Source organism: Nannospalax galili, unplaced genomic scaffold (genome assembly GCF_000622305.1).
Source record: "Nannospalax galili isolate Female #2095 unplaced genomic scaffold, S.galili_v1.0 scaffold638, whole genome shotgun sequence".
Taxonomy (NCBI): Eukaryota; Metazoa; Chordata; class Mammalia; order Rodentia; family Spalacidae; genus Nannospalax; species Nannospalax galili.
The window spans coordinates 797612-819215 of record NW_008341884.1 but is presented as its reverse complement, the minus strand read 5'-3'; the positions used below and the strand labels follow the sequence as shown (position 1 = coordinate 819215).

Below are 21604 nucleotides of genomic sequence, written 5' to 3'. Positions count from 1 at the left end.
TGTGGAGGTGGGAGGCCTTGGTAGGCATGTTTCCTGTGTCAACACAGCAAGGGACTGAACCTGAGGCCATGTGGGTCCCCCAGCCTCTCATCAAGTTCGGTAGGCTCTTACACTCCTTGGGAAGGGAGAAGAGGCATTGTGGGTGTGAGCAGACATCTGTTGTGTGGGTGTTCTTAAATACAGAGAGGGCAAAAGCGAAAACTAAGCACTAGACAGAAATTCTAAATCCTTTAAAATAGGGCCTGGAAAAAGAGCAAAGTTTGGTGAGCAAGAGAGAAAACCAAAACATGATAAAAATCAGTATGCATCTTGTGAGAAATTAAACCATGCTGCGGTGGGCAAATAATTTAGTTTTCTGTGATTTTTTTAACATTTGTGCGTGCAGGTTGGAGGACAGCATCCGAGAATATGCAATAAAAAGAAATTCCTGCTCTTATTTTTAAAAGACGAAGTATTTCCTTAAGGATGAGTAACCTGCTGTTTCAAAATGTCTGCTACTCTTGGCAATGGGTGTCTGGTGGGATGTAAAATGTCTGCCGTAAGATCTGTTAGGATCCACATCCCCGTTCCTTCAACAGAATTAAAATGCAGTAAGAATTCTAACGAGGAACTAGAGGAAAGTGGGATACATTTTGTATTTCCTTTTCTTTCTGAGATAGGGTTTTTACCAGCCAGGGACTATGTAGTCCTGGCTGGTCTTGAGCTCCTAACAATCTTGCCTCCTAAGTGCTGTGATTAGAGGCGTGAGCTGCCACCAGGACTTGTATTTTAAGAATGCTTGGTCCTCTTTCCCTGGAGAGGGGGTGGTGGCCATGGTAGTCACACTGGCTCCCTTGTGTCTCCTCAGGATGTTGAAACTCATGAATCGGCTCCTGAGAACCATTTCCATGCTGGAGTATTTCATCAACCACAGCTGGGAATGGAGCACAAACAACACAGAGATGCTGCTGTCAGAGCTGAGTCCTGAGGACCAGAGAGTAAGTATGGCCAAGCCCGGTAGTGCTGAGCACCACACTGCCTGGGAACTGCAGAACCATGTGACCAGTAACACAATGGGGAGAGCTGGTTAGAGACTGGTGTTTGAGCCTGAGAAAATCGGGTGACATCAGCACCCATGGGAAACAGGTTCAGGAGGTAAGACAGCTTGTGGACTGTGGCGGCACACCACCGTAACCCACGTGCCAGGGAGCTAGCCAAATGGGTGACCTCTGGGTGTGGAGAGCAACACAGAAGACACACAGCATCAACTTCTGGCCTCCACATGCCTGCACTGTCGAGTGCACCTGCACACGTGTGTACACAGACATCACACACGAATGCCCAAATAGAAAATGCAAGATCCTGCTGAGCTGCTGCAGTTTCAGCAAAGGGGCAGAGGTAACAGGAAAGCGTACTGGGCACAGGAGAAGGTAGACCAGTATTCCAAGAGGGGGCAAACTCCCGTGGAAATGCCCTGAAGGGGCCCTAAAGACTTAAGGGAAATACTAGGCGACATGTCTGAAGCAAACACAGTAACTGCTTTAAAAGTTGAGAGGATCAACCACAGTCACTAGGGATCGGCAAAGGGCGTGCTCATTAAATGAGTATCCACTGAATATTCCCGGTAAATGGAGACCAAGTGTCCGCCTCCCTCTCAGTCACAGGAGCCACTTTTCGTTGCTGTGATAAAACACCGTAATAAAGACAACTCGTGGAGAGTTAGAGTTTATTTGGGCTCATGCTCCCAGAGGGAATGTGGCAGGCTTGCTGACAGGAGGAGGCTGAGGGCTCCCATCTCCAACAGCGAAGGCAGGTTCAAGGTGGGAGCAGGCTCTGAACGCTCCCAGTGATGTGCTTCCTCCTGAAGGGCCCATGACCTCCCAGAGAGCACCACCAACTGGGGGCCATCTCATTCAAACTACCACCCAGGTCTAACACGGCCAACACTTCATTAGCCTAAGAAGAGGGCAGAATTACACAGTCCTGGAGAACCACTGAATCTTTAAGGGGTCAAATTCAATGGTGGCACTGGAGAGACTGCTCAGCTGTTAACACTGGCTGCCCGTCCAGAGGACCCAGGTTTGGTTCCCAGCACTCTCACCTGGCAGCTAACAATCATCGTTAACTGCAGTTCCAGGGGACCAAACCCTCTGCCTGACACAGGTACACTTACACTTAAAAAAAAAAAAAACCTCAGTGACACTCCCTACAATTTAATATTGAGGGAAAAGACCTAACCAAAAAAGTAAGATGCAAGTTAAACTAGAAACCCAAGACGGTCAGAAAGAACAGGATAGTCTTTTAAAGCCAGTAACACACTTCAGCATTGACTGGCTTTCACCATTCTTTGTCTATTTGGTATAATCTAAGCCACTATCTTTACTCCAGCTATCTGAAAAAAAGGGAACTAGTTTATTTTTTTAAATATTTTGTATTTCCTCCATGTGTGTAAGTGCACCTGTGTCGCACAATGCCCAAGAGGTCAGAAGAGAGCGTCAGATCCCCTGGAACTGGAGTTATGCATGGTTGTTAGCTGCCATGTGGGTGCTGGTAACCAAACCTAGGTTCTCTAAAGAGCGGCCAGTGCTCTTAACCACTGAGCCCCAGAACATCTAATCAAGTAGAGATAAAATTTTTTCTTTCCATTTTTAAGTTTATGCTCTTTTGGGGGAGGGGTGTCATACCTGGAACACACTACAGAGCCCAGGCCTCAATCTCAGAGATCCACCCACCTCTGCCTCCCAAGTGCAAGGGTTAAAGATATGCACCACCACATCTGGCAAGTTGAACACTTTCCACAGCCCAGTCTTTTTCACCAACGCTGCCTTTAGGGTTTCCGCTAACCCGTGAGTAACGTTTTGCTTCCGTTTTGTTGTCACTGCATAATAAAACGGTCATGTTCTGAGAGCTGAGAAGTGGGAAGGTCAGCCAAGGACACAGTTAGGAGACAGATGCACAACCTATGTGCAGGTCACTACGAAGAATGATGACTCCTCATTTTTTTGACAAGGTACCCCCAGCCAATCACAAGCTTGCGGCAAAGTACTACTTCCTCTGTGCAGGCCCTCTCATGCAAACCACTGGCTTGAATACATTGAAAACTACGTTTTGGGAATTAAGAAATACCTACTGAAAGAGGACCTGGCTGGGATCCCCAAAGCAAAGGAGCACCTAAGAAGGTAAGCCTGATCACTTGGTCATCTCTGAGGCGGCTACTATGAGACCGACTGCACCACTAGTACATTTTTTACACCAATGGGTAAGGGGGATTCATCTCAGGAAGCATTTATATAGCACTGGTTGTGGGACTGACTTCATAGCGTCTTGTGTGTGGGGGGGGTTACAGTACTTTGCCCTGCATGTCCAAGGCAGATTATGGTTATTCCATTATTACACAAGTATTTAGGCTCAAAGAGCACGTTTGTTAACCTCTGGCACACCCTCAGAAGGACCCCCAAAAGGCAGTCATGCTACCTAAGCTAGGAAAACCACGTCCCTCCTCCTCCCTTAAAACTCCTGAAATGAAAACCTTGTAACATGCAGGTCAGGGTTTCAGCAAAGGGGGGTCTGTAGCAGGGATCGGACCAGGGTGAGAGCAGCACAGCAGGAGTTGTAAAAGCAGGCAAGGGGCTCAGTCTAACCTCCAGGCAGCAAGACAAGAAGGGCAAGTGTGGAGGTGGCAGGACAGCTGTGTGGAGTCGATACTCTTCCACCTTTGCATAGACTCCAGGGACCGAACACAGGTTCTCAGGCTTGCTTGGACAGTGCTTTACCCAGCTACCTCCCTTGATATTGTAAAGCGAAGCTTTTCTATTTTTTGGTCTTTTTGAGACAGGGTCTCCGTGCAGCCCAGCTGGCCTCGAACTCAGAGATCCGCCTGCCTCCTGAGTGCTGGGATTAAAGGCATGCGCCACTACATCAGTCATGGCTGTAAAATAGCTTCCATTAGAGACCTGACTGCCAGTAGCTAGCTGGGGAGATGCGGAAACCCTGTTAGGGCAGAACGCCGTGGACATGGCAGACGAGAGCACGGAGTCATCAACAGGACACAACTGGGTGTGGGTGGTCTCACCTGTGCTTGTCTCCACTGCAGGCTCCGGAACATTCACTACCTCTTCAACACAGCACTCTTCCTCATCGTCTGGCGCCTCCTCATCGCCAGGTCTCAGACGGCTCGCAATGTTTGGTTCCTCATCATGAGCTTCTGTTACAAGTTCCTCTCCTACTTCCGGGCCTCCAGTGCGCTCAAGGTCTAAGGACATGCCACCAGCCCGTCCCCTGCAGCCTGCCCTCTCAGGCAGGAACCCAAGTCTCCAGCTAGGAGGTAACGAGGGGCTCGTCCAGCACCAAACTTCCCGTCTTCATCCTCCTTCACTGTTGCTTCAGTGAGGAGGAAAGGCGCAGTCCAACCGCACATTTAGAAAAAGCAAGTTCCACATTATGTCCTGCCATTGCACTCGTGGCATGAGGGCACTCCCGTCTTCCTCTAGCCTTTCCCTTCTGACAGGGCTCATTTCAGCTCCTTAAGCATGGAGAACACACGGCCGAATCCCAAACAGACAGCACTGTCCAGGGAACCGTGCTGGGCACCCCGGAAAAACGCTTGAGCCACGATTAGTGGATCGGTGCTGTCGAACAGCCCCAAGGAAAGTGCCTGCCTTCCGTCCTAGACCTTAGAGCCGCACTGGGGCTGGGCGAAGTGGGCTCATGCCTCAGTTTCTCACCTGCATCCACTTATAAAGGGTAAATCATCACACAAAATGAAAACTTGAGCAGATCCACATCAGGAAATGTTACATGCTTTTAAGTCAAAGTTTATAGCTTCCCATTTTCCTGAAAGTTCCCCCGAGTTTCCTTCTTATTCATTAATGCTGCCAAAGTTCTTATGCTAAGCTGACTTCACTCAGACCTCAATCTTCAAGGCTGATAGGGAGAAGTTCCTAGACTAGAATCATGAAAACCCAGCAACCGGATCATTGCCAGTGAGGAAAGCTTACCTGAGGACTCTTGGTATCTCAGTCATTCCTATCATACATTAATTGTTCAACGTAGAGTTCAAAGGTGAAATGGGTGGAGATTTTTGCTTAAAACATTTCAGCTAAAATAATAAGCTGTTACTCTGCTTTCCTCGTTATTTGAGGTGAGGGTGTCTGGGACTGCAGATCTCTGCATGCTAAAAACATGAGCTATTAATCCAACACAGTATCTGGGAAACCACACACTGTGCTTGCACGCTGGCAGCTGACGTGTACAGGCCTTGGGTAGCATCCAGCCCAGTACCAAAGGTCTCCTGAGCTCCCTGAGGAGCAGCTGAGCCTTTCTGGTAATTAGGATCAAGGGACTACTTTCCAGGCAGTCAACTCTGAAACAAAGCACCTGGTCTTTGAGATTTCTTCATTGCACAAGAGAGGCCAACTATGGATACAAAAGATGAAGTCAAGATAGAGGACTGAAACAGGACCAATGGTTTACCACCTGCAGATCACTGTTTCATCAATTCAAGAAGTCCACAGTTTGAGCTTGAACTTCTGATGAAATAAAACTTTGAATTACCGACTCTCATTTGCAGTGCTGTCTTATCTACTCCCCACAACCCTCACAGGAAAAAAGGCGCTCATCTCAGAACTCTTCCCACTAAATCAGGTCACACGAACAGCTAGGGAGACACAAGGTGCACACTGCTGCTGAGCGTTATGACACAGCCGAGTCAGGGACAGCAGACACCATGCAGAAGTAGTCCCTGACTCCTTACAGGTGCAGAGATACAAGTGCAAAGTTGTAAGAAGCAGTCTCAGAAAAGGGAGGAGTATGATCAAAACACTTTCTGTGTGGAAAATGGCAAAATGAAACCCATTATTTTTACTAACATATAAAACTTTACAAAGGCTTGGCAATCCCTAGTCTGTACCCACAGATACCTGACACAGTACTGACCAGTCAGACAGGTGAGAGCACATGTCAAGGGAAACATTTCCCTACTCTGCACGCGCTCTATTACCTCACTGGAGTCATTCAGAACCTTGAGGAAAGCAAAGAACCACCAAATACTGTTCTCAAAGGACAGAAGAGTGAAATCACAGCAGCAAAGTCTCCAAAATCATCACTAACTTCCAGTTCACAAGACCACCACTCTAGAAACACGACTTTAGTATCTGGGGCACACGCCAGCAGCGAGCAGGTGGCGTCAGACTCACACCCCCACACCCCCTCAGAAGTGCAAAGAATTACTGCCTAGATCACCTTTGAAAACATATTTTTAAAAAGTTAACAAAATAAGCCAGGTATGGTGAGCACGCATTTAATCCTAGCACTCAGATCTGAGTCTGAGGCCACTGTGGTCTACTGAGGGAGTTCCAGGCCAGCTGGGGCTACAGGGAGACCCTTTCTCAAAAAGACCAAAATATAAATAAAACTAGCAACACCTAGATTTCAGATGCAGCATGAGAGGTGCGGCCACTTCTGTGGCAAAGGGCACGGGTATACTTACACGCAGGCAATACACTCACACAAAAAATAACAGATTGTAAATTGTGTTAAAGATTACAATTTTGGGGCTGGAGAGGTGGCTGTGGTTAAGAGCACTGGCTGCTCTTGCAGAGGACCCGGGTTCAATTCCCAGCACCCACGTGGTGGCTAACAACCATCTGTAACTCCAGCTCCAGAGGCTCCGACACCCTCTTCTGACCTTCCTGGGCATCATACGACACAGGTGCACTTACATGCAGTCAATACACTCATACAATAAAAATAATTTTTTTTAAAAATTGGTCTGAGACAGGGTCTCCCTGTAGCCCCAGCTGGCCTGGAACTCACAGAGATCCACCTGCCTCTGCTTCCAGACTGCTGGGACTAAAGGTGTGTCCCATCATCCCTGGCAAAGATTACAAATCCTGGTCATAAAAAACAGCTTTCTATGTGTGTGAGAGAAAAATATGAGGAAAGACCTTTACTCACCTGGGCGGAGAACCAAAGCAAATTTGCAGCTCTAATGCGGAGCGTCGTCTGCAGGGGCGGGCAGGCATTTATAAACACTAACAGTAATTTCCTGACCTAGCCATTTAACTGTCTTTATAGGTCAAGGAACACAAACATGGTATAAAAGTACATTTCAAATAGTCTGAGGCCTCACACTAAAACATGAAGGCTGGCACACACACACACACACACACACTCTCTCTCTCTCTCACTACATGAAATGAGAAGGACTGGACACAGAAACACTCATTACCTGCTCCAGGGAGACGCGGGCACAGGGGAAGCTGCCTAAGCATCAGGTGATCTCTGTGCTGGGACGGGAGCTGCTGAGTTCAAACACTCTTAACACATGGCATGTGGGTGCCACCAACACCTGGACAGCTGGCCACAATTCTGATTCTTTACTGGCAAAAACATGACTCTATTTAAAGATGGAAATCTTTAACTTTTAAAATGGAAATCAATGCCAAACAGAATTTTGCTTAAAGAAATTCCTATAGAGTCACTTTTAATGGAAAAGATACATCTCAAAAAAATTTTAATGTGGTTCTTAGAAAACATGGAAATAAAAAAATTTTAAATGTTTGAAAGATATTTTAATCCTCAAAGTAATTCTGAATCAGTTTTTCTTCCCTGAACCCTGACTGAATTTCCTAACAAGTAGACTTGGAAGACTATGTTCAGTTTCAAGTATCTAAAATTCTAATTGTTTTGGAGAGATGCATGTTTCTAGTCAAACAATAAAATTCAAGAAAAAAAACAAAACGAAAACCTCAGGTGGGTCATTCATTACTTGAAATTCCCCGGACTCATTCAAAAATTTTAGAACATAATATTACATTATTAGTCAGTTACTCTTACAACTCTTAATGATACTGCATATTTTAACCAAGAACATTATTTTCTGCAAAATGCCATTCTCCATAAATCTGACTGCCAAGAATTTTGTCATGGCTCCTCTTGCCCTCCAGGACTGTCTACCCTCTTCTCAAGAAAGCATTTTTTTAATCTTTAAAAAACATTCACTTGAAGCTTTAATCTGTGGACTGAAATCCACATATCCCTCAAGGACTTAACCTCGGGGCACTGGCTGATGGGTCTGCTTCCTTAAGAACAAGAGAGGGAAGTGGAGGTTGGCACATGTTCCCGTTCCTGTTTTTAATAGCAGCTGACAGGCTCTCCGCTTCCAGTGTCCTGGAGTCTGTCTAGCACAGACTGAGGGCAGCACTTCTTTCACAGTCCAGCTTCCCAGTTTAACAGACACTGCCTCACATCTCCATCTCACTTAGGTATCCTGGTCCCCACTCATTACCAGTATACAATATTCTATTCTTCCTCAATATCTCACAAACTGGTAACTTCATCATCAGAAGCAGGCGTTTTCATCTTCTTTTAAAGCTGCGCTTTCTTCCCCCTGTGGAGCCCCACCACACTGGCAGTGAGCGGCACCTCCGTTACACAGCTCAGCACTCACACCCTTGCCCTGGGGAGACTGCACCTCAGTCTTCTCAGTCTACCTTCGACAGGACGACGATTATCAGCTCTCAGAGCAAAGCAGTTACCTTCGTGAGAACAAGGTCCCGGCCAGGGTGGTCTTCTCAATATGGCTTAACGTTACTATGGCTACAGCAAGGGGCCGCCAGCCCATTGTCCTTTATTAACAAGAGGAGCTGACCAGTTTTTTTAAAGTCTAGACTACGTTTCCATATGTTTACACATTTTATTGTGACATCTTTTAAAAACAAAAGGACGCAAGCATTTGCGTTCAGTGCCCTTCTGCAAGGGCTTCACTCCCGTCCTCCAGGTTTTTAGCTGCCGAGCCGTGCACGTGGAATCGGAGGTGCCGTCCTCAGCACGCTCCAGCTGGGCTGATTCACTGATTAGCTACATCATTTCTTCTAGGACATTTGTAACAGACACAACACACACAGAACTTCAGTTTTTCTCCTTCGTTCTTTCCCGTTTCTTAAGTATGTTTCCAGGTTCTCGTTCGTAGTTTCTTTTCTTTGACTATATTGCACATTTTATTATTAAAAAAGGTTTTATGTCTCAGGCAAAAAGTCTTCTCCACTCGAGGTGCTAATGTGTATTATTTTCTAGAAGAGGTAAGTGGTTGTCTGTGTGGCCATCCTCAAAGGGGACCTGTGGGAGGTAAGGAAGGACCACAGCGTTAGTTCTGCTCTGGCACACTTCCCCCGAGCACAAAGCGAATCCTTCCTATGCCCAAAAGTAACTACACAGACTTAACAATGAAATGACTTAGAGACAAACACTGTACCTCACTCACAGAGCGAACAGGCTTATAGGATCCAAGTCTGAAACGACAGCAAATTATCTCAACTATAAATTTTCCAACTCCATGTAACATGCCTGTAATAAATAAGTTCAGGTTTGTAATTAAATTACTTCCAAAATTAACATGTAAGATCAAAAACTCATATGTAACCACAAAGGAGCAGGCTGGGGAAGGAAAGAAAGCAGTCTGCACTACTCACTTCCAAAGCCAGATACTCCAGAGTTTTATTTAAAAACAAACGGATGTCTCATCAAAATCACAAGGCCACACACTTAGCTCACGTCCCTAACACAATCTTTTCAAGACTTTCCCACATATTTTTGCTAAATAACATACATTTAAATAAACTCGAATGAAGCAGTAAACAGAACTGTGTAAGAAAAGCCATTCTCTTTTAAAATACAGGATTTCAAAACCTTGATCTATGTCACTCCATGAAACACGGAGGGGCAAAACCAAACCCGCCTCCTCTCTCATCTCGGGACTTAGCTGCTCTCGAACTGTCGGGATTACAAGACTGCAAACGATCTCTGACAGACCAGGAATCTCAGGCTAAAAAGTAAACGCATGCTGATTTAATAAAAGTGCCACAAGAAACAACATCATGAATGCATGGCAAGAAGCACCTCGAATTAGAGTGAAGATGCGTCTGTGATGTGATGTGTCCAGCTCACTTTAAGGCTTAATCAGAGTCCACTCTGACCTTCACAGACCAGGTAAACCACCCTACCCACCAAGTCAATGGTGGGGCACAGACCCCGTTCTAGCTGTGTCTTATCAGCGATGCCCAAGGGTATCTGTAGTTCACATAAAATCTCCCTGACATTATGAATGCTGTGCAATCAGCTGTTTAGTGGTTAATAAGTATCATTTTAAAACTCTGGACTTCAAAATCTCCAAACCCCAAAATGTGAGGCTGTGCAGTTCTTACCCTCTCCAAGGAGAGGCTTCAGTTATTATTTTACTTTTTTGCACTGAGATGAAAGTTAGGACCTCACAAGGCCTAGGAGCACTCCACCACTCCACCATCTCTCCCGCAGCATGTTAAGTCTAATAAGCACTTTTAGAAACTAGATAAAGCAGGACATGGCACAGCTCAGGTCTGCAACCCCAGCACTTGAAGAGGCTGAAGCAGGACTGCCATTTGAGAGCAGCCTGAGCTAAAAAGTCAGTGTATTAGCAAGACCCTGTTTAAAAAAAACAAAAACAGAAAAACAGGGAAATTATGCAAAGAAATGAGCATTAACCTGTTGTTGAAAAGATTCCTCCAACAATACCACAGAGTCTGACGACAAACTGCCAGAACGGCATGTGCTCCTCAGTGACTGTCACCATGAGAGAGCTGAGATCGTACTTCATAAATATCCCAGAGACTCCGTGGCTGCCTGCGGCATGGTTAATGATGCGTTCCTGGAAGGGGAGATTGGGAGGGGAGAGAGGAGGGGAAAGAGAAACAGTATGTGCATCACGTGGTTACAAGTGCACAGGCTTATGTGGTTACACAGCTGCACTCCACACAACCGTCCACATTCCTTATGACAAGCTGTCTACTCCACGAGTTCTTCAGAGACAACCATCCCGTATTCTTGGTGTGGATAGTTTTTGTAACTATCAAACACAGCTGAGCCTGGCGTGGTGCCACACGCCTGAAATCCCAACACTCAGGAGGCAGAAGCTGGAGGGCCATGCGTTCAAGCGCAGCCAGTCTACACAGCAAGACCCCTCGTCTCAGAGAAAACAGAACCAGACTATTCCCTACTATGTTTGAAAACCGTCCTATCTACCGGTTTTCCCACGAGACTGAAACTCATCAACAAATCATAGAAACTGTTTGTATTTACAGAATTTTGTATTATTTCTTTGCAAAGAAATTTATAAAAGAATCATTTACTTTTTGTCATTATGTGATCAAGTTTAAAACATTATTCCACTGCCTGTTGTTCACTCTAAACTGAGATATAACAGGAAAAAATAATGCACAATAGAACAATATTTTAGCCACTGGCTCAGTTAACAGCTGTCAAGGAATCAACTATAAATATACACACTGTACACAGCAAGCAAAATCTATGTCCTATGCCTACACTATCGCCCCTCAAGTCAAGTGTGCAAGCTTCCCAATCAATACCTACTGGCACTCTAGCGATTACACCATCACAGGGTCCACTGACACCTCCATGTGGACTCCTTACTTCTACTCAGCTATGACTAAACTGCAAGCATTAAGAACACATACAATGTGGTCAATTTCCCTCACACAATAGAACCTTATACACCGCTGACCAAGTTTCCAACAGTGACTCCTCTTAAAGCTCTGAAGTATTCAACATCGAGTACATTACCAATACACTGTGACACATACGAGGAAGGAAGATGCTTCAGGGTCAGGGCACAGAAAACATCCTTCCCCTTAGCAGCAAAATACTAGGAATGATTAAACTGGGATTCCCAAACTGAGAGCGGCCAGCCCCTCTCTACACAACCTCCCGTTCTGCACCTCACCCACTCAATACAGTCATAGTGCTGAGCCACCTACCAGCACACACCCTTAACGGAAACTGCTCTGGCATTTTACAACACGTCTCTCTTTTATTCGACTTGACTATTTTCAAATATGCCCTGGAGATCATTTCCCATCACCTTAGGGACTGTCCTCTTTCCAGTCACATGTCCTTCACTGGGTGGTGTGTAATCCTGAGTTGTTTCTAGTCTTCTACCATCATAAACAACAGAACAATGAACAGCCCCGCACACACAGTATTCTTCGGGTTTTCTGTGTCTTTAGCATGAGGACAGCAGGAGCACTGGTAATGCACACTTCAGTCCACACATCCTGCCAGGCTCGCTCTCAGAGACCACAGCACGCTGCACTCCCTCCCTCCACAGTTTTATGCTTGCTTTGCCCCAAAGCCTTATCAAGCTATACACTGCCTTTCAGCTGCCTGCCAATCTTACAGGTGAGAAACAGCTCCTTGCACCCTGTAGAATTACTGAGAAGCCCAGGACAGACCTACCTACTTTCTGTGTACATGTGCACATACAAATGTACAAAATTATAGACACTTGTTTTTCCTCCTTGAATCACTTCAAGTGTCACACACAACATTTCACCTCCACAAAACAGCCACTTCAGAACAAGGAACACTCTCCCATCACTGACACAGCAACACACAGGGAGGAGAGCAAATTCTAAAATGCTTAGACCTGCCTTGGAATTCATCTGGACACCAGTATCTGAACATTCATCCATCTCAAGCTTTCACAGAAGGAAGGAAATATGCCCCAGAACTGATGAGACATTGTTCAAACCTGCTCCTCGCCCAGTGTCCACCTGAGGCTGTGGAGCACACTGCAGCTCAGGCCCCAGCAATGACAGAGGACAGTGCTGGCTGACGAGCAAGCAGGGAGACTCACGTACTCCAGGGAGCATTTACTACACAGGCACCAGAAAGCCTGCGGCCAGGTCAGACGAAGCACACTAGAGTGAAGAGGCCCAAACAACCGGTGCTGCCAGAGCTCTGTTTCTGATAAGAGCATTTCTGGGTTTTTACAGCTGATCCTTATTCTAAAGCACACAAACACTCATTTCTAATTTAGTTTTGCCTACAATAAAATGCCTTCTGCTGTCAGAATACCCCCAGATCATTTTAGCGGCCAGACTCCACTTACTCTTTCTGTCACAGAGAACTGGTGGGTCTCTGCTGAAATCTTGTGTGTGTGCAGCTTTGTTGGCACAACTGTAATGAAATACTGGAACATCTGGTTGTCTGCAATGAAAGACGCGTCCTTTCATCAATCTGGGAGCCACAGACTACTGCCAAATACATTCTTCTGGTAAATATGATAAACCTGAAATCTGTCTTAGTGTCTAATAAAAATTTTAAAAATAAACCAGTAAGATTAACATTCCTATTTGGTAAAAACAAAGTTCCAGTAAGTATAAAAAAGGTGTGAGGGTATCCAAGGATGTTTGCCTATGAACACACACGTGTATACACACACACGTGTACACACACACAGTGAAAGGTGATCTAGTGGTTGAGTTCTTAAATTCACTAACAGCCTTATTCGAACACAGAAAATGTGGCATTTCTTTAGAGCAGGGAAACGAGTAAAACCAAAATCAAGTTATAATTACATAACCGCCATTTCCCCTTCTGTTAATCTTAAGGTAAACTCACACTAAAATTGAACTGGCCACACTTTAAATACAAGACATGGGTACCAAAGTAGAAAGGTCACGGGACAAAGCAATCCAAAGGATTCTTTTTTATAGTCATTAGGTATCTTCAGGTTTAATATTAAGTTAAAGGGGCTGCTGACTGGAGAGGTGACTCAGAGGTTAAGAGCACTTGTTCTTCCAGAGAACCAGGGCTCAATTCCCAGCACCCACCTGGCAGCTCTGTTGCCTTCTTCTGGACTTCATGGGTACTAGACACACACCAACAAACAAAAACTAAATGTACTAGCAATCAAAACACCTGTACACTTGTACAAATAAAAATAATTTTTTAAAAAGACTGCCAGGTATGGTAGTGCACGCCTTTAATCCCAGCACTCGGGAAGCAGAGGCAGGCAGACCTCTGTGAGTTCAAGACTAGCCTGGTCTACATATTGAGTTCTAGGACAGCTGGGGCTACAGGGAGACCCTGTCTTAAAAATACAAATAAATAAATTAATTAATTAATTAAAATAAAAATAATAAAATGTTTTTAAAACTTAAGTTACAATAATTGGTATCTGAAAACATAAGCCCATGTGGTAAACAAGCTATAATCTCAGCCCTCAAGAGGGAAAGACAGGAGGACTGTTGTGGGTCCCAGGCCAGCATGGTCTAGACAGAAGAAAGTATCTCAAAACAACAACAAAGTCTCCTGAAAACGTGAACGTACCACTTGGTACAAAACTAAGAAAACAGCCCTTCCGTGTCTGAGGAGGAAAGTACTTCAACGGCAGTAGAGGCTTCAAAGCAAACCCACAGAAGGTCGTCCACGCTATCACACACAACTAGGCTTCTCACAGTTTCCACACTCCCCAGGGAGCACCCTAAAAGTGCATGAAAAAACGTGCATTTCCTTTAATGAGGACGAAAGCATCTTACAATGCTGACACATTCTTGTTCTTTCCTTCCTCAGTGAGTATGGACAGGGCAGCCATACCCCACTTAACTTACATTAGAACGACTGAATTCTCTGTCTTGCCTGGCTTTAATTGCTTTAACTCTGTTCTCTAACTTATTCTTTAATATTCAAATTTTATTCCCTTCTAGGACAAACTATCTCCACACATTCATCAACCAGTTAATTACCCTTACAAGGGTATACAAGGACTATTAAAAATGCACTAACATTAAGGTTATAAGAGCAATTTCCTACATGTAAATTCCAAGAGTAATTATTATTAAGGTTTTAAGAGCAAGTTCTTATACATAAATTCCAAGAGTAGTTATTAAATACTTACGATCCACAGCAATTTTTTCTGTTCCATCCAAGGGATTAATAATTCCCGGAACAAGCTCTCCAAAAGACAAATGATCTATTCTGTGAGAAAAGTTGTAAGCTAAGAGGCAAAATAAAAGTAGAAAAATTATGTTATTCAAAGCTACATGCTATAGGTTGTTTTACATTCTTATCTACCCTCAAATTCTCTAAAATTTATTGAGTATAATGACGTGTTGAGAAAAAGCAATGTATGAGAGATGTGTAAGTAAATTCTGGGAAAAAGTCTCAGAACTTTTGATCATGTACAAGTTAACTGCCATGAAACATTCTATGTAATCCTTATATCCAAACATTTCAAATATCATACAGAAACAAGACTGCCTTGTTAAAACCTGAGATGATGCTGATATGGTCAAATACTGGAACTGATCACAGATCATTTTAATATTTATCCTTCCTACAACCAAATTATTTTTGTGGCTTATTTTGTCCTCTACAGAATAGTTTAATAAGTTTTGCCAGGCACGGTGGTATAATGCTGAAATCCCAGTACCAGAAAGACAGATACAAGGGGATCAGGAGTTCAAGGTCGCCCTAGGCTACGCGGGAAACTGGAAGTCAGCACAGGCTACACGAGAATTTGACGAATGAGAAGTCTTTTAACAATCATTATACCAAATTAATTTTATAATGGATGTGTGAATACGCCTGTATTCAGATCTGCAAACTGAAACGGACTTCAGTATCTGTAAACGTCATCATGGGTGCAGTGAAAGCCACCTCTGCTTCTTCCTTCACTGGTGACTTCCGAGATGAACACGTGGAAAGCCAGACTGGAAGCAACAAACGGGATTTTTTTCTCTTCTGAAGTAAGATCAAGTTTTGGATCTTACTTTTTGTCCTGGTTGTTCGAGACAGGGAACTGCTGTACACTGCCGTGGCACTCACTATGTAGCCCAGGCTGGCTTCACAAGCACAGCAATTCCCCTGCTTCAGTCTCCCAAGTGCTGGCTTACCAGTGCCACCACACTCAGTGAACGGCTGACATCTACCTTTTTACTCATTTATTACTAAGTAGTCCTGGCTGGCCTGGAACTCACTATATAATAGTGCAGGCTGGCCGTGACTCACAGAAATCTACCTGCCTCTGCCTCCAGAGTGCTGGGATTAAAAAGTGTGTGCCCCCAGGCCTGGCAGCCATTTACTTCTAAAGCCCTATCTTACGTTTGAACTAAAATAAACACATGTAAAACACAGACACACAAAATTAACTTTACTCAAAAACTTTTCAACACTGAAACAAAATTTAAGAGAGAAATTGCTCACAGTCATGGTTGACAAGTGCTGCCAAATGTGCATGCCCTCGAGGATGTGGGATCGCCCTGAAAGAAGAAAACAACAGGTATAACCAAGAGGTCGCTGCCTGTGTCCCAGCAGGCTGTTCCCTGGAGGAGGAGCAGAGCACTGGCCTAGTGGAGCAGACAAGGCCCATCACCTCAGAGGGCAACAGGCCGAGGGCTGTCAGGGCCAAGGGGGAAGAGTTTTAAGCTTCTGCGGCAAGATTCGAAGTCAAGGGTATTATGCAGTCACCGTTTCACATACAACTGACAAAACACAAAGTCCTAATAAATGAGCTCTATCTCCTGTAACATAAGTGCCTTTCAGGGAAACTGCATTTTGCTTAAAGTCAGTGTTCCTACTTTCAAAACCAATCTCAAGCACGTCTACTGCATATTTCATCTTTGAAAGCACAAATTCATATGCATGCTTCAACTGAGTCTATTTGTTCCTTGGAAGACACTTCTAGAACACAGATAGAATCCTCTCTTCATAGACTGCATGTCATTGTATCACAGTGAATTCCCAACTTAAGGCAGAACTCCCATGATCACACCATTCATGGACTTTGGAAACTCCCTTTGCGCTTGTGCTGGGAAGCACCTGGAGCCAGAGTAAGCAGAAACGTGTCAGATGTACAAACGGAGACCTTGGTTCCCAGATCAAGTTGCTTAAGTCTCAAAGGCCGATGGAACCCCTCACACAGCCACTAATGAAGCCATCTGGTCACAACTCTAGCTTCATACAAATACCATTTCACCTTAAAATTTAGGGTTAAATTTATTAAGAAACATTTTACCAAGTGTGCACAAAACTTAATTTCCTACATGACACACTGGAGTATTTTCTGCAAAGCGCAGCTTCTAAACAGTGGCTAACTGCTGGCTGTAATACATTTTCACAAGGTTTGAGAACTATTTGCTACACATGTACTGCTCACTAATCATATCACATTTCAGCAGGTTTCACTGAGGCACCTGGAATCCATGCTATTTACAAGCACTAATTCTGTGATCATTTTAAACTTAGGAAGTCTCCCTCAAACCAATCCACAGCGAGCAGTAGTGGTGGCGTGGATGCACTTACCAAGACCTCAGGAAGCCCCCAGTCACCTGGCTTGCCTTTTTAAAATTTAGTTTATTTCTGATTATGTGCCTGTGTGTTTCTGTGTGTATGAACTTGTATGAGTGCAGGTGCCCTGAGAGGGCAGAAGAGGCCTTGGATCCCTAGAGCTGGAGTTACAGATGGTTGTGAGCTGTCCTATGTAGTATTTGGAACTGAACCCAGGTCCTCTGGAAGGGCAAGTGCTCTTAATGCTGAGCTCGTCTCTCCAGTACCCCCTGCACCCCTCACACACCCACAGAGTCTCGCTATGTAGCCCAGGATGGTCTGGAACTCACTATGTGGATAAGGCTGGCCTCAAACTCAGAGAGAGACCTGCCTCTGCCTCTAGAGTGCTGGGATTTAAAGTGCGCACCACCGTGTCCAGCTAGACCCATTTTGCTTCTGAACTGACCACTGGACACTGTTCTCAACTGTCCTCAGCTGGTGGAGCTTCCTCACTGAACGCTTATAGCCTAAAGCCCATTTACCTCCTCTAAACACACTTCTGCAACTGCAGCAATCAGATTTCAGTAACTTACATCATCTTTCTTGCTTGGCTCACCAATGACACACACAAAAGTTATTTTGACAGTAACTTCGTTTTCACATTTTATTTTTGAGAAAATTCAACTAAGCATTTTACACTAAGCTTTCTAATTTTTCTGGCCACTGCTTTCTGAGTTGGGAGTCTGGGCTGGGTGCCAAGTCTGCTAACATCACTCACACGCTGCATTCTTTCAGCAGTTAGAGGCACTCCACCATGACCAGTGCTCTGCAGCCAGGCTCGCCCTGATTTAAGAGGAGGGCAGCTGGAACCTGCATCTCTAAGGAAGTTAGTTTTACATGGTAACACGGTAAGTGCATAGCAACAAGAATGACACATGCCTGTAGTGCACCAACAGCAGCACAAGGCAATGAGACCCTCAGAGTCTTGAGTCCATTTCCAAGTCTGACACCACAGTGCAGCAGCAGCCCTGCACACACAAACAACACGGCTGCTTTCACTGAAACTCCCTTGTGATCGCAAACCCGGCTTCCACGTGTGTCTCAAGAGCCGTACAGAAACAAGCAGTGGGCATGGGTAGGATCTGGAACCTAGGCTGCCATCCGCACACCTGTGATGTGCCCCATTCTGTCAACACTGTTGACCCTCACGTTTAACCTGCTTTTCAATTCCTTTAATATTATTGAGAATAACTACTTTTCCCACTTCTTGACTTAGAAAATACAAAGTTAAAATGTTCTACAAGTCACCCCTCATTTGTGCTTTACCCAGTTCCGCATTCTGGCAGACACTGACAGTAAGACTTCCATGAGGTACACATCCTTCCTGACCAGTAACAATGTCAATGACAAGCCTGAGTGTCCCAGTAGGTCTTAACCCATGCTTAATTTGTTCTCCATGTATCTGGCACAACAGGCACTTAATAAAAAGTGGGAATGTAATGGAAATCTATTAGGCCCAAAGTGAAGCCCCCTCCCTTCACCAGAATGCCTGCCAGCGGATTCCGGCAACACGGCCTGTGCTAAGTGAAGTGTGGCCTCAGGACTCTACTCAGAAACTGCTGCAGAGCTCACTCCAACAGCACCCTTCAGTAGGCCTCAAACTTAAGACAGGAACTTTTCTGAATAATCCAATTATACCACTGTATTTGACTTCAATAATCTCTCACAACCCAGAGTTTTCTTCTGAGAGAAACTAAGAATTGTCTGAAATTATATCTTCTTTCCCTTTTTGGTTAAAAACCATAAACTGAAATTTTATGAATTAATTATAAGCAAGCATCTCCCTTCAAAAACAGACAAAAATCAAGTTAAGTCATCCTAGTATTGATGCCACATGTTTAAACTCTTTGATCTTCTGGTTTCTCTTTGGGCATACTGTGTCTTCCATCGCTTGGATGGTAAGGTTACACTGGAGAAGAACTATTCTCAACACTGGCGGGTTGGGAAGACAGTTGTGGTTGTGACAGTTACTCACAGGGAGGGCTGCTACTGGCATTTGTGAAGCACAGCCAGGAAATACTCAAGTTCGGCCGCACATGCACATCCTAGACAACTAGACCTGTGCACACACACTAGCCGCTAAGAGGAGTCCCTAACCTGTGCAGCTCAGTGTTCATCAGTCACCTCGTCAACAGAAATGGCACTCGTTCTACAAGGGGCCACACACGTCTGATCTGGTGACAACTGTACACGTAAGTGCCAAGTGTCTGCCCCTTCCCTGTGCCCTGCGGTGTGCCTGTGGTGTCTGTATGGTGAAGGGACCCTGGAACCCTCGCACATAAGAGTTGGGACTAGCATTGACAAGCAGGATGATCAACACTGAACCTGACAAACCTGACACCAAAAATAGGGTGGTCTGCTGAGTTCCTACAACACAAACACACACTTCCCTTCTGGGTCTGCTATTTGTAGTGCTCACCTAGTGAGAGAATTAAATTGGAAAAAAAGCCAAAAATAAATAAATAAAATGCAGGCTGCATTACAGAAGCTCACAAACAGCTCCCCACACAGCCTAGGGGGCTGTCTGCACACAAAGCTGTAATGAACCTTCTCAGTTTCTATGAGTCAACTATTAGGGGCTGCCTCCATGGTACCCAGAGGCTTCAAATCCTCAGGACCAGACTGCAGGTGGGCAAGGCGCCCTGGAAACAGCGACCAAACAACACAATCTGAATTTGGAGAGAGAAGCACAGCACAGGAAAAACAAAGTCTGATCTCATTATCACAAGCACTGGTCTTGATCAAAGTCTAATGCTATCTCCACTAACAGACTGCCCTCAGAGCCTGTTCTTTTCTTACAGGCCCCGCCTCACTTTAGAAGTTCCTAACTCCCCACACTGTTCTAAGGTTTTCCTCATAAAGCCTCTGTCCTGTAGACTCAGTCATACAAACTTTCTTATCAGCCACGAATTTCCTTTAGCCTCAATACAACTACAATCAAATAATTATCAGCATACTCACTGTTCAAAGTTTAAGTTTTCTTGCAAGACATCGGTAAGAGTAAAAAGCTCAATACAACTACAATCAAATAATTATCAGCATACTCACTGTTCAAAGTTTTTCTTGCAAGACATCGGTAAGAGTAAAAAGTCTCTGTTTTTGTACTCTGCACACAGCAGATACTCACGAAATGACAGGGACACAGAAGAGCACATTAGCTCTCCAGGGAAAAAAAGGAAGGGGGGTGAGATCTGCCATGCCACCATGCCCATCATGTGAAAGTCACTATGTTGGATGATACACAGGAAAATAAGTGCTCTGATATTTTTCTTTAACTTTTATCCAATTTAATTTTATTCTAGGCACTAATAGTTTTAAACTTTATCAAAATATTGTTTCTAGAATCAATCAGGGACTGCATTTTGATAAGAACTACCAAAAGGCTAAACAAACCAGAACCCACAACAAGGAGCACATCCATGACGTTTAAGAGCACTCTGGTTCCTAAAAGGTACCAGGTAAAAGGCTTTAATTCCTATTTACCTGCAAATCATTTAACACATAAAACGCAGACTCATGACTTGGTCTGAGATAGATTTAAGCCAATGGTCTTCTTCTCATCCTGAGACATGCTGAGTGTCTCAAGAGGCTAAACGCAGACAGACATTTGACGTGCTCCTTTGTGGTTGCCTAGAAGACACTATCTGGTTAGGAAAGGATGTAACTTAAATATGCTCCAGCCATGTCTAAGGTATTTTCAGGAAATGAAAAGAACATACTTGCCCACAGTTATGTGAAAATTTCCTGCTACTTTATTGACATACAGATGACCATGAATTCTGCAAGCATCTGGAGACAGTGATGAATCATCTTCCCTGTAAAGCAAGACACGGTGCAAGGTCTTAAAACACATTCAGCACAGTTACCATGCAGGGTATGAAAACTACACAGGGAAGGTCCCTAAAGATAGTTTTAGCTAATGTCCTAAATGTCTTCGAGTCTTCCCAGAGGGCTAAATTCAATAGCAGAAGAAATATAAAAACCAAAGACAAAGTCAACAGAAACACCCTCCCATCTCTTTCTGGCCCTGCAGTGGAAGCTGGACAGGAACGACAGGAACAGGGACACAGGGAAAGGTATCCAACCCAAGTACAAACAGATTTTGTTCTTGGTATTTTTGAATTTGAAGAATTATTTTCATGGGGGCTAGAGAAATGGGTCAGTGGTTAGGAGCACTTCCTGCCATTCCAGAGGACCCGTGTTCAGTTCCCAACACCCACATGGTGGCCCACAACTATAACTCCAGTATCAGGGGATCCAATGCCTTCTGGCTTCTTAGGCACAGACACACACAAGGTGCACATACACACGTGAAGGCAAAATCTATACAAATAATTTTTTTTAATTAAGGCTTAAAAAATTATTTTCATGATTATAATCCCCATTACCTATTCTGATTTATAAGAAATGAAAAATTTTTAACTAAAATATATGTAGTATAATTTGTACAATTTTAAAGGAGATA

The 21604-nt window shown here is 44.4% G+C and overlaps 2 protein-coding genes across 7 annotated transcripts in view; one reads left to right on the top strand and one right to left on the bottom strand.

Moving 5' to 3' along the window:
- Nucleotides 1-5574, top strand: part of Far2 (fatty acyl-CoA reductase 2) — a 138672-nt gene extending 133098 nt beyond the window's left edge. The window contains exons 10-12 of the mRNA XM_017799232.2: nucleotides 848-981; nucleotides 3023-3158; nucleotides 4073-5574. Of these exons, the coding sequence (XP_017654721.1) occupies nucleotides 848-981; nucleotides 3023-3158; nucleotides 4073-4235 (433 nt within the window). The 3' untranslated portion in view covers nucleotides 4236-5574. The remainder of the gene's footprint in view (nucleotides 1-847; nucleotides 982-3022; nucleotides 3159-4072) is intronic.
- A 2551-nt stretch (nucleotides 5575-8125) lies between these two features.
- The window catches only part of Ergic2 (ERGIC and golgi 2), a 31941-nt gene continuing 18462 nt past the window's right edge, over nucleotides 8126-21604 (bottom strand). For 4 of the 6 annotated variants that reach the window (XM_008837617.3, XM_008837615.3, XM_029565643.1 and 1 more), the window contains 7 exons: nucleotides 20859-20954; nucleotides 16018-16073; nucleotides 14711-14809; nucleotides 12920-13017; nucleotides 10498-10660; nucleotides 9233-9324; nucleotides 8126-9096 (listed from right to left, as the gene is read on the bottom strand). In XM_008837617.3, the coding sequence (XP_008835839.1) occupies nucleotides 9034-9096; nucleotides 9233-9324; nucleotides 10498-10660; nucleotides 12920-13017; nucleotides 14711-14809; nucleotides 16018-16073; nucleotides 20859-20954 (667 nt within the window). In that variant the 3' untranslated portion in view covers nucleotides 8126-9033. The remainder of the gene's footprint in view (nucleotides 9097-9232; nucleotides 9325-10497; nucleotides 10661-12919; nucleotides 13018-14710; nucleotides 14810-16017; nucleotides 16074-20858; nucleotides 20955-21604) is intronic. The other 2 variants (XM_008837619.3, XM_008837618.2) reach the window with 1 other exon arrangement.